The sequence below is a fragment of the Pagrus pagrus genome (genome assembly GCF_965226575.1).
Source record: "Pagrus pagrus genome assembly, chromosome: 12".
Lineage (NCBI taxonomy): Eukaryota > Metazoa > Chordata > Actinopteri > Spariformes > Sparidae > Pagrus > Pagrus pagrus.
Window position 1 is genome coordinate 16,916,652 of NC_140196.1, and position 13,516 is coordinate 16,930,167.

The window sequence follows — 13,516 nt, forward strand, 5'->3', positions numbered from 1 at the left end:
ATCAGCGTGGGGGTGAGAAGATAATGAGGCATTATTCCCGAAAAATGTGCTTTGAAAAATAAATGTGCCAAAAACAGCAATCGCAATAAGAACTGAATGCATGTGAGGTTTGATTTGCTTACTGCAGGTGGAAAAATGCTCATAGGGAAATGAGATGCTTATGTTCATGGTTTTGAATGTCTGTCCAGATGAAAAACCTCACAGCGCAGAGACTCCGACAATTTGGATATTGCAGTTGTCGTTAATGCGATTTCTTTCTCCTATCCTGCGTGCGGGCGCTTTTTCCGCTGCACCCTCCAACAGTAAGTTGAGCTGTTCAGTGTGTACTGACCCTGGCTCACCTCCATGTCAGCCCAATGTCAAATGCAAATCACACAGGCCGACAGCGCTGCGCTAATCCTGCCATATCCAAGCTGCTTTCCCATTCATTCATTTCACCTCACAGATTACACTGCGGCAGAAAGCGCCGGGGCACAAAGAAATCCACACGAATGTGCTATAACTGTAACTGTAATAGTAGTGTGTCACATCTCTGCTGCCAGTGCTCTGCATTACATAACAGCGAGCAAATTTCTCTATGAACACAAGCATGAGGCAGCGATTATGAATCAGAGTCCTGCGATTACACAGACGGTTTATTAAACAGGCGAGTCGCTGATGGATTTAGCAGATCTGAGCTGGTGTGCGCGGCAGAAACGTCGCCTCTTCGACTGCACTCTTAATTTCATCAGTGTGTGTTTAAAAGTGTACTGTGGCACTTCTGTGTAAGCTGCACTTTCACGTGTGTTTAATTTGCTGAGTCGAGTCATGACAGTGCAGACGGTAGTGATGAACCGGTGCCAGAGGGCATCGCTGTGTGCAGACTCAGCCGTGATACACTGAGTGCATACATACTCCTAACAGATCGATATGCTTCAGCTGGGCACGGCTGCTGTCTCACACTGAGTCAGAGGGCAACAAACTGTCCGACAGATATCAGATATATAGTTGATAACACAACATACACTCATGTGAGTAATGAGCTAAAATTTCTCTCAACTTTGGAGATCTACTTTCTGCTTGTTTCTTCACTCTTTGATCACAACATGTCCAGGGGGCACATGGTACGAGTCAAAAGAAAAAAAAAAAAGCAATAAGATGTTAAAACCAAAAGAGTAAATAAAACAAATCAAAAGATCAGTGGCTGTAGGAGTGGATATTTAGTGTGAAAGTAGAGCGAGTGAATGAAGTGAAGTCGTGTTCAGCATCAAAAAGTGCCTGCGGCTGGAGCGTCACTAGACATGCTGGACTGAGCGGCCTTCAAAAAAAAAAAAGGGGAAGCTGCTCATGGCAATTTTCAGTATTGAAAACTTTAAATTAATAGATATGGAAGTACAGAAGATAAACCTGTTCATCTCTTTTCATTTTGTCTTTGTATCCAGGAAATACACTTTCAAGTCAGATTCCTCAGATTTGGCCTGTACCAGCAAATTTCATCAGTTGCTTCCCTGTAGGGCAAGGTAAAGGGACAGTTCATCCCAAAATTAAAAAACACATATTTTTCCTCTCACCTGTCGTGCTATTTTCCAATCTCCATTATTTTGGTTGCCGAGTTTTGGAGATATCAGCTGTAGAGATGTCTGCTTTCGTCCAATATAACAGAACTAGGTTGCACCTGGCTTGCGGTGCTAAAGCATAAAAATAATACATCTGAAAAACTCAACAGCGATGTCTCTTTCCAGAAATGTTGAACCGGTTACTCAAGGTGACCCACAGACCTTGTTGTGAGCAGTTTCATGTAGGAACTGCAGGTGGGTCATTACATTCGAATATTTGAAAAGTCTCTCCAGTAAAACATGTGTAGCACAGTCTTTTCCATACAAGGTCAGTATGAGCTATATGATACTGTACACACAAACAGCAGCTCTTCAAACAATTGAATAATCGTCAAATAGTTCCCAGTGACTATCAAAAAGCATTTTTGCAGGAACTATTTTCTTTATTCTGTTTAGCGCCCTTTTTTTCCCCTCCAACTTTAGGCTTTCTTCTTTCACCTTACTTGTTTTATCTGTTTTAGTAACTTATCTAAGCTGCACCCTGTCTAAACATGCTGGTAGGGAGAGATCTGTTTTGTTTCATAGATACTACTTCTACACAATTTCCCCCACAGGGATCAATATAGTTTTTCTGATTCTGATTGTATAACTACGCAGATGGAAGCGTGAATCCACTCTTGGACGAGAGGCTTGTGTTTGTGACAGTGCAGGATGTAAACATTAACGGTGTCGTCCTCGGCTGAGCTGCCTCTTGTCCGTGAGTACATGCAGCTTCCTCCTGCACGGTGGCACCGGTGGTGAGCGTGGTTGAGAAGAAAGAAAATAGTTCCTCATGAAAATGCTCACAACAAGGTCTGTGGATAACCTTGAGTAACCAGGTCATGGTTTCTGGAAATAGACATTGCTGTTGACTTTTTAAAAAATGTTTTACGCTTTGAGCGCCACAAGCAGAGTGCCATCTAGTAATATTGTATTGGAGAAAAGGCAGACACCTCTACAGCTGATATCTACAAAATTCAGCAACTCACAGCAAAACAATGTAGATGGAGAAACAGCACGACAGGTGAGAGGGAAAAATATGTCTTTTTGATTTTGGCGTGAACTTTCCCTTTAAGTCTTTCTTTCCATGGTGCACTGCTTCTCAGGCCAATAGACACTCCAAAAACAAACCCTCAAAAGTTTTGCTTTTTCAGTAAAATGACTCTCATTCTGCTCCAACATTTACTCTATGATCTGACAGCTTTATAAATGCAGCAATGACAGCATGAATATGGATTATTTTCATACATATATTTGCCTGAATTCCTCTTATGTCTCTTATGCAAAACTTAAAATAAATAAATAAATAAAATCGACATGTTTTGGAGCGTCTACAGGCCGTGCAGAGCTGTTACGAGGACACGTCGCTCTACAGAGAAGAAGCCAAACCAGATTTGTTATTTAATCAGTTTAAATGATTAGAAAATAGAGTCCAGGTCTACAGAAGGCCCGTGTACGGGGCTCATGGTGGAGCCAGTGTCAACTCAGTCCCACAGGTAGAAGGGAGATGGAGGAGGGAGGAGGCACTGACCTCTGCTCTTAAAGCCAGGGGCCTGTGGTACCTAGTGAGTCCCGTGGCTCCCCTGCTCTGGGCCTGGCCCCCACCCTGGCTCTGGCTCTGGGGCTCCACGCCTCGCTCCTGTCCTAGACGCCACTCCAGCTCATCCCTCTGACCGGACTGTGAGTGACGTGGGGTGGGGAAGGGGGAGGGAAGGGAAGGGGGTGAGGACGGTGTGGGTGTAAGGGGTTAGGGGAGGATGGGTGACAGGTGCAGGATACAGGGGTGCAGGTAGTGATGGTGGAGGTGAGGGGGAGATGTGTGAGGTGGATTGTGGACAAAAACAGACAGAAGACAACAAACGGGGTGGGGGGACGAGGAAAGAAAGCGGGGGCGGGGGAAAACAAACAAAAATAAAAGAGAAAATGGGTAAAGAATATAAGCAGAGAGGGGGAAATTAACTAACAGACTACACGGTGTGGAGAAGAACAAACGGACTAGAGTACGAAGAAAAGCGCAAAGAGAAAGACCAACTTAAAGATGACGGCGTATGAGAGAGATGAGAAGAGAACGAGAATGAGGATGAACAAAATCATGGGCTGAAACATCTGGCGGGAACACAAAGAGGAACAAAGAGAGGGAATCGGGGGGGAAAAGAATGCAAAACACTTGTTATGAAGCGCATGCAATGAGGGATACATGAGTCCAAACCAACAGCTGAGAGATACCACGGCAAACTGCAGAGCGAGAGCTAGCACGCTAAAGGTTGTCAACACATGCCGGTGCACAGCCGTGTGTGTTGTAGAAGCAGTCGGCTAAGGAAAGCTGCGTCTTGAGTCTGTCTGATGCACATTGTTTTCACACATTACAGCATTTCAAATACACCGGAGGCATGTGACGCTTCAGTCGAGCTTTAAGACAGCGCCACGCTAGTTGCCCCCGTTTGTTAGCAGTGCCCACATTTTATTTCTGTCAGTGAGGATTTTTCCGAGCTAGCAGGAACTAAATGCTATGACGCTAAATAGGTGCTCAAAGAAGGTATCTACAGAAGTGCTTAACATTCACCGGAGGAAAACACTGAAGGCATATTCTTATAATTATGACTTCATATTTTGTGATTATAACTAAATATCTTGAAATGATTAGAAACTTAAACTGACGTTTAACTGTCATTAAACGTTTTTCCATAAAACAGTCTCACTGATAAATGACTGATCTGATAAGTCATTAAATACAAAATAAAAAATTAGTGGCGGAGTGCTGAAGAAGAAACTGTTGTTTTGCTTTGTCCACAGGGGGCGCCAGAATCTCCAAAAATTAAAGTTCCTTGTAGCAGCTTTAATAAAATAATAAAAAAATTAAGTGGTGGATTTAAGTTTTGTCATAATGACAACATGCTAACTCATATTTATACAGATACAGAAGACGTAATTATGAGACAATATTTGTAACACTTTACAAGAAAATCAACAGAAAAATAACGTACTGAACACAATACAGAAATTGTTATTTCAAGGTTAACCCTGTCTTACTCATGAAAAACTATTGTCTCGTATTAATACTTTGATGTCATAGTTATCTTGTAAAGCTCTTTTCTTGATGGTCTTATGATTTAAATGTTTATATAATAATATAATAACAAAAATAAAGTGAATACAAATGTTTCAAATCTTAAAGTGTCACGTTTTGTCATAAAAACTGGACACAAATTCATTTTCATACAGATACAGAAGAGAAAAATATGAGAAAAAATTTCTTACACTTTACCAGATAATTACAAGATTTATATCTCATGATTACAAGATACAAAAACTGTTAGATAAGCATCTTGGACTTAAACTATTTCCCCATATTTAGATATATCTTATCTTGTATTTATCTTATAACGATCTTATAATTCTAAGATCCAAATTATCTTCGATGGTCTGAGGATCATCAAGGATAAAAAAACAAGACAAATATCTTGTATTACATGATTTACATCTCATACTTTTATCTCAGGAAAGTTATCTCTACTGTTATCAGTTTTTAAAGAACAAGATCTTAATTATACTTGATGGTCTGAAGGTCTGGGTACGGAGACAACATAAAGTGATTACGAGTAATTGTAGGAACGAGGGATACTTATAATTATCTCAAGCAGGGATGCAGTTATTACGGTCAGGGTTTTGTAACTATAAAGGCTCAGGTTCATTCAGTGTTTCTGTCCTCACTCTCAAAAAGGGGATATCATGTCACATTTTTTTTCGAAAAAAACTTTGAGTTACTTTGAGTTTGGTTTCAGTGAAATTTGCAGTAAATGAACAGCAACAAAGCAGGAAAAGGAGCACTGTAATCCCCTCAAGGGCATAACACCTGAATAATAGATGCTCTCAGTTTTATTTTTACTAAAACTGCACCCCTACACGACTTTTTGTCTATTTTTTGGCCACTGTATTATTTCTATTTTGAAAGGCAGCAGGTGTAAAACAAAGATTGTTGTAGGGATGAAATACATTAAAACCTAAGATAAAAATGCTCACGTAATTTTGAAATAAATTAACACATTTTAATCGTGAAACTGTGTTTTTCCTCAGACTTTAAATCGTACCATCAGAATTTATCATGGTTGCATCCCTAATCTCAGGAGCCACATTTTAAAACTACAAGATATGAAATGTACTAAAAAGAAAAATAAATCCTCTGGTGAATGCTCTTCTGTACATATCTTAATTTTTTAAAATGTGTTTTATATACCTTCACTGTACACCTGACTCTTCGTCTATGACGTTTGAAACTCAGCTGTTCTACCATTTAATCATCTTCAACAACTCTCAATGGACGAAGGCCTTATTGCTCTGAACAGGTGTGAGTCGTTAGTGCAGTGGTTAGCTTTGACTAATCCACCCAGCTTCACCCAGACTAACCAGCGAGTCCTACAGGCAGAGGAGCAAAGCACAGACAAGTCATTGGATAGAATGAGTATGGAGGCAGCTTCGCTCTAAATCTCTACAAAGCAGACCGGGCTCTTGAAGTGGGAAATGTTTGAAGAGCTGTTTGTTTTATTCCGTATGACAGTCGGGCTGATTAGAAAAGAAATCCAAGATGTCTGCCTGATCATGCAGCACAGAGATAATGAACCTGCTTTGGAGGAGCACACAGTGTGTTGACATGTTGACTGAGCTGCAATAAAACAAGAACAGAAAGCAGGAAGCCAGCCAGCGAGGCTCTCTCACACATCGCCATGCAACTCTGGTTTACACTCTCTTTTTATTGAACAGAGGTTATTTTAGACAGTGCACACATTTTTATGGTTCGTCTCCTTGGCAACACCACGGAGTAACCAATCCCACGTGTGTCTGTGTGTGTGTGCGTGATGACAAGTTGTGCAAACACAACAGCTACACCATTTATGTGCCGTAATGAGTCGTACAAATGGTAGCATGGTGTAGCGAAGCTGTAAAGAGAGAAATATTTACTAAACGTCATCATGCAACACTTTGAGTCGAGCCAAATGGAAGAAGCTGCTACAACTCCTTCAGTACTTACGCCATTCACACCAAGCACCCTCTCAAGCACCCTCCACAGCACCCTCCCTCGGCCCTGGCTGACTGGAAGCAGGGCAGCTGCAGACGGTGAGTGCAGGGAGGAGGACGCAGGCAGGGCTGCTGGCCATGAGGATGTGCATGGAGATGCAGATGTGGATGTGGCAGCAGCAGGAAGCGATGGTGGTGGCAGCGGGGCAGGGGAGGGGTGGCGGTGGCGGTGGTGGTGCCAATGTGGTAGAGCTGGGTGGTTCATGTTGGAGCGGCAGGGGGGGTGGGCCTGCTATGTCACCCTGTGCTGGCACTGAACGTCTTCCCGAGGATTTAGATGATAGGTTCGGATTTTTTCAAGTCTGTCTAACCCTAGTAGCCAAAGTTGGACCATGATAAAGTTAGATTTGGGCTATAAAAATTAAATTAAAATAAATTAGATTAAATATCATAATATAAATCATTCTTTATATTATTGTGAAAGTGATAACATCATCAAAACATGCTCACGTCGAATCTGGTTCGAAAGAGAGAATCACGCAAACATTGCATCTGGTCTAAATGGGCTGAATTACCAATTATTTTTCGAAATCTGAGGGTGGCAGGCAGTAACACTTTGTGCAGGTTGTAGGTCAATAACAGGTGCGTAGGATCCTAGTACCGCTTTGCATCTTAACATTGCAAAACAATACAATAGGTGTTTGCTTTTGGGCCACGATTAAGTTTCAGTTTTGGTGCTCCAAGAGAAAACGTTTGGGCACTCCTAATCTAACCTGTCTCATGATGGTCTGATCCAAGCACTGCAGGATCAAAAAGAAGCTTCGCTATGAACACTTGCTCATCATGAACCAGCTGTCCCCGCCGTAACTCTTTTGACATCTCCTGTTTAAAAAGTCAAAAGGATCTTGAGACCCCGATTTCACAGTCTGTATTCATCCTGAAATTCAATGTCCCTTTTGCCCTTCTGCTCCACGGGAGGCGTCTGTCCTCCCTGAACTCGCCCTTCAGACACCTGTGTTTCCATCTGACAAGTGACAACTCCCCACCTGTTGTCGCACAGCTCCACTGTAAGAAATACAAAATCCTCCCTCTATGCAAAAACGCATCCTTAAATTTAGGCTTTGGCTGCAACTTACAATTATTTTCATTATAATGGTGAAAAACATCAATCCCAGTTTCTCAAAGTCCAAAGTGCTGTCTTTAAATGCTGTTTTGTCGATCCCTAACCCAAAGATAACAAATCCTAGCTGTGTTTGTGGTGACAGAAACAGGTACTTTTTACAGTTAGTCAGGACATCTCCAGCTGGGTTTGCTGCACCAAAAGCCAGTGTTTTTATTTGGACAACGCCAACAGTGCTTGTGGCGACCAACACAGATATTTTGAGCCTAAAATTTTGAGTGAGTTCTGTGCCTAAACCAAACCACAAAGCAACTGGACCTCCAAAAGTTCAGTCAGAGGTTCGGCGTGTTGTGCTTGTAGTGGCTAATGTAGCCTCAAGTCGCTAACCTCAAGCAGAGATGAAAATTGGGCAACAGAGGTCTGGTATACTCATTTTCATTTCCAAATTGTAGTTTTTCCCCCTGAGGTGACACTTCAGGAGGAATTCCCCTATAATTGTATAATGTCTCCCCTACTTCTTACAGTGAAGTTGCGCTGCTGCCACTATGAAGAGGAGGAATGATTACAGCAACCTATAACTCTCTAAAAGTACACATGGGCATGTGAATATTGCATTAAGATAATATTGAAAAAATCCGAACCTATCCTTAAAGCTACGTTATCCTACAACCTAATGAGACTCCCGTCGACAGGCGAGGCTGTGGTTGTACGTGTTCTGCTAGAGATGCACGGCGCTGCCACTGTCTTTAATTAGAGCTGATTTTTTGCACAGAGTGCTGACTTAGGATCTCATTTAGTTTATTTTGGCCTCAAATGGTCTCCTAATGACTGCACACTTAGGGCCGTTTAGATCAAACCTAAATGAATTCTCACATTTACAAATACACCAGCGGGTTTTCTCGTGGCTATCTGCAGCACACATCTGGGTTCTGCCTGCTGCTTGACATGATTCTGTGGACTAAATGTTTTTATCTGCTGCTGATCTAAAGCAATGAAGCCATCTGGTTTTGGTATTGTCTTTTTTCTTCAGCGTGGTATCATCTGGAGAACCAGGTGGGATGCTTTTGAGGTTGAATGCTAATCAATGTTCTTATGCAAGAACATCTTGTTTGCAATGGACTAAACAAAATCTGAAGTATTGGGTTTTTTTGACAGGCCTTCTCTCTTGATATTGATATTTGTCTTTGTGCAAAAGAACAAAACAGCCACGGAAAGAAAACATGTACAGAAAGATGTCACCAAAAGATCACAGGAAGTCTGTTCCTTGAACTTACCTGGAAGTCAGTCACCAGGTCTCTTCCAAAGGTGCCGATGGGAGAGTCGCGGGACATGGAGGTGACTGAGGACAGGAAGCTGCTGGACTCTGTGAGGTTTGGCATGGGTGACAGGTCGTCTGTCCTGTCTCTCAGGCCCTCCCCGACGTGGTCCAGCTTCTCCATGAAGATGTGCAGCTCGGTGCGGAAAGCCTTCATGCGTGTGTTGATGGTGTCCAGGACTTGGGTGTCTGGTTTGTTTCCAGACACCGCCCCACCTTCCAGGCTCTCTCCTGTCGTCACCAGCAGCCTGCCCTCAAAGATCAGACTGTCAGTGTCCGTGATCAGACGGTCCACCGTCTTCCCGAGCCTCTCTGCCTCACGTTTCACGTTGGTGAACGACTCCCGCTCTTCCCTCCTGCGGTTGGCCAGTTCGGTAGCACTGAGCTCACTCCCATCTGAGGGTTTGATGCTCCCGAACCCTGAGGTGGTAGTCGTTTTCTCGAACATGTCTTCAGAGTCGCTCTCGCCCCCGATAGGACCCTCCCTCTTGGGGTGGAGGAGAAGAAGTCGCCCTGCCTCCTCTTCCTCTGCGGCCTCTCGCCGGCCTGTGTCGCTTTCTGCATCGCTGTCTCGAGGGCTGCCGGTGCGCATGCCCAGGTGTGCAGCCAGGTCGCAGCGCTGGACGTTGGACATGAGGACTCGGTTCTCGTACTGCAGCTTCATCACCTTCCCGCTCAGCTCATTGATCTGCATCCTGGCTGATTTGAGCTCCTCCATCATCATCCCGCCGCTGGAGCCGTTACCATTCCCCCCATTACCAGGTTTAAATAATCCTCCCTCACTGCCCTCCTCGCCAACGAGCCCAGAGCTGCTGCTGGGGCCGAACTTAAAACGATTGAGTTCAGATGTCAGCTGCCTGTTGTGGTCCTCGATCTCTGAGATGGAGCGGCGCAGCAGCTCTGCTTCTTCCTCCACAAATTGAAGATGACGACGTAGCTCACTTGCCGACTCCAGTGCATCGCCACCGTACGGCGACGAGGGCATGCTGGAGAAGGGTTCCCGCCCGAAGCAGTCTCTTTCGTACTGACAGCGGATGTCTTCGTTCTCCGCCCGCAGGCTGCGGTTCTCCACCTCTAGCTCCACGATCTTTCTACCCAGGATGTTGGCCTCTTCCTCCACCAGCTTGAGCCGTAATCGCAGCTCAGCCTCTCGAGTGGTGTGAGGACCACCACCAGAGCACTCGGCCAGGGGGAGTGGACTGTCCACGTCCCCGTACACTGATTTGTACTTCTGCAGCTCCTGCTCCAGCTCGTCCTTCTCCCGGCCCAGCTTCGCCATCTTTTTTCTCATCAGGCCGGACTCCTCCTTGGAAAACTGGAGCTGGCACCTGAGGTCAGCACTGTCCTCCTGGAAGGGTGAAAGGGTGTGAAGTTTAGCAAAAGTTGAGAGCTCAAATGCAGCTACAGAGACAGGTGGAGGGAAAAACAAAAGGCAAGCTTTGATGATGTAAATATGACATCCAAACATCAATGGCAGGCAAGAAGACAGACAAAAAGGAGGCTGGGGCAAATCTAAAAAACTAAAGAGAAACACAAAAACTAAACTCAGAACGAACCACAAGGTCATGTGTCAGGAACACTCAAGACACATGATGAGCAACGCAGGAAGACACAAAGGACAAAACAGGACTGGGAACAGACGTGAAAGGGCAGAGGTGACACAAGGACTCCAACAGATGAGCTGAGAACAAGCGAAGGGGCACACAAGGACTATTTAACTAATGAAAAACAGGTGAACAGGAAAAAGAAGAAGAAAACCTACAAAATAAAACAGGAAACAACTAAACTGAAACACCAAACCGTGACGTAGGGGTGAGAATGCCGCGATAAAAACTTTAAAGGGTAAAACTGGTGATATCTTATTCTTTTGTTAATGTTCACAAATCCCAGGAAAAACCAAAACCAACAATGTTCGCACTCAGCCCCAAGCTGAAGATGTACATAATAAAAAATGGGTCACAACAGTATAGTTTCATTTTTAAAAAAGGCTAAATTTCCAGAAACAGCTGGGTACCGTAGACAAACTTTTTTAAAGCAGGAGTGAACAGTGCTTTTGTTGGGGACTATTTTCAGCAGCGGAGTAATACACATTTGATGTTCTTGTGAGTCTTTGCAGCAGCAGGATGATTCATTTGGCATCGATTCAAAACAAACTACAGTTGGGCTGCTTTTTTTAGTCTGTGAAATGTCCAACATAGTGACAGTCAAGGTTTCCCAGTGTGACTCACATTGTTTCTTTTGTCCAACCAACAGTCAAAAAAACCCCAAAGACTCTTCATTTACTGTCTTATATGATAAAGAAAAGCAGCAAATCCCGAATCGGAGATTTAAGAAACTGGAACCACAAAGGTTTGATATTTTTGCTGGAAAAACAACTGAAACGATTAATCAATTACCAAAATAGGTGCAATTAATTTTCTTTCAATCTACTAATCATTGCAGCTTTAATCAGTGTATTGTTGGTTTCAGTCTTTTCATCGGATATGTTGACAAAAAGAATAGAATAATGTAAAACGTGTCCTTTAATGCCTATAACATACAGTAAAATATTTTTATATCTATATTTTTTTACCTGACTTGTGGACTTCTTGTCTTTAAATGTTTCCCTGCTCCCTCGTCTCCTCAGCGCAGTCTGTAAAAGAACAAAGGAAAAGGATGTAATCATAGTTATCATAGTAATCATAGACACATAACCGATAATAAATCATTCTTCCAGCATTCAGTGGTGCTGCAAGAGGAAAACAGAGGTTACATAAACCAACACACAACACATTGATGCAAGCAATAAATGACGCTTTGTGACTTTAATAGTGCAGATCTCTGCACTTTTAAGATGCTATTGATATTTCCATACATCCCATCGACAGTGTTTATACAGACATCTGCAATAACTAACAATCACTGTGATGACGGTACAGTAAAGCAACGATGCAGTTTACAAACATGTGCATCGACTCCCCTGATGTGAAGCCAGAGGAGCATTAATCTATGTGGATGTCTTACATAACATTTCCATCATCAGGTCAACACTAAGTCTAACAAGGAAGTATTTACTCTAATGCAGATTGCAGATCACATGACATAATTACTGTCTGATTCGGGCACATAGTCGTGTTAATAGCCTGTATCAGAGGCCAACATCTGGTTGTCCCGTCAGAGCGAGTAAAAGGACGCTACACGTGATTTACATGATCTGAAGTCAGTATTAAGTTTAGAGAAACTTCAGGGGGCAGATGATGAGGATGTCTTTTGATGAATGATGCAGCAGCAATGATTCAGATCCCATTCAGAGCTCAGTGCGACAGACGTCTTATCTCGGCTAAGATTCAGTGACACGTGGCGCTCCCACGATGCTCCGGGGGGAAGCATCTGCCTGTCCAGTAGTGAAATCTGTCCTGTAGCTAATACTACTGTAGGCATCACACGCAAAGCCCGGATAAAGCGGGGACTACTGCACGCCAGCTTAGTCTTACCGACTAATAAAATCATTCATTTTATCAAGTCTGTGCAATTTCTTTCACCACCGGCTGCAGGGAAAAAATCGACAAACAGTGAGAGGAAATGAGGACGGCAGGCAGAGGAAGAAACCCCTGTCTATAAATGCAGCAAACCTTTTTTCCAGGAACAGATTGCTGCCAGAGTTATTTAAAGGTCCTGGTGATCAGTTGAGCTGGGCACCTTTCTAGGAAGCATAACTCGATATTAATATTTCTGATCTCAGAGTCATAATCATATTTCAGTGTTCTCCTACCTCACAAGAAGCCCAACAGGGCAATCACAAATCATTTGTGATAATTATACCGAGGCTGCAGCGAATGATTAGTTTTGGATTAATTTCAAAGTCTACAGTATTAAATAAAGTAAAACGCTTCCGAGAGTGCAGGGTGACGTCTTCAGACGTCTTAATTTGTCTCATCAACAGCCTGTTAACCCTGTAGATATTCAATTTACAGTGATATTAAACAGAGACAATCAGTAAATTGTCCCACTTGAGGAGTCAGAAGCAGAGAATATTTGCATTTTTGGTCAATAAATAATTTTAAAACCAAATATTGACAGAATGTTATGTCTAGTAGTAATTCTTGAGAAGATGAGTTTTATTTTTGTGGTCATATGTTCCAACTGCTGAACACCCAAAGCTGACAGAGCTCAATTTCACCAATTTATTCTGGCCGTGTCAACCAACATTTCAGCCTAGTGGCCTCCACCAGAGCGTGTGAGGAGAATGGAAGTAATGTCATTTATGTGAATCAGGATGTTTCATATCTCTTTTATTTAAACAGTTGACCTCTTTCTTATCTTAGCTGGTTTATATCCCGCTGTCAAAAGGAAAAGAACTGACGGTGAGTTGCTGAAACACATTAATACCTCAGTCAGCACCTCAGAAAGGCACTTACATCAAAATGTCACAATTGGTTCACACACTATACGTCAAATCCATGCCGATCCATTAATGTGACATTCAGTGTTGAATGGGCACTCGGCTCAGGCTCG

The 13,516-nt window shown here is 43.1% G+C and overlaps 1 protein-coding gene across 1 annotated transcript in view; it reads right to left on the bottom strand.

The window, feature by feature from the left end:
* Positions 1-13,516, bottom strand: part of mtcl1 (microtubule crosslinking factor 1) — a 73,876-nt gene that overhangs the window by 26,791 nt on the left and 33,569 nt on the right. The window contains 2 exon segments of the mRNA XM_084368620.1: positions 8,982-10,370; positions 11,595-11,654. Of these exon segments, the coding sequence (XP_084224746.1) occupies positions 8,982-10,370; positions 11,595-11,654 (1,449 nt within the window).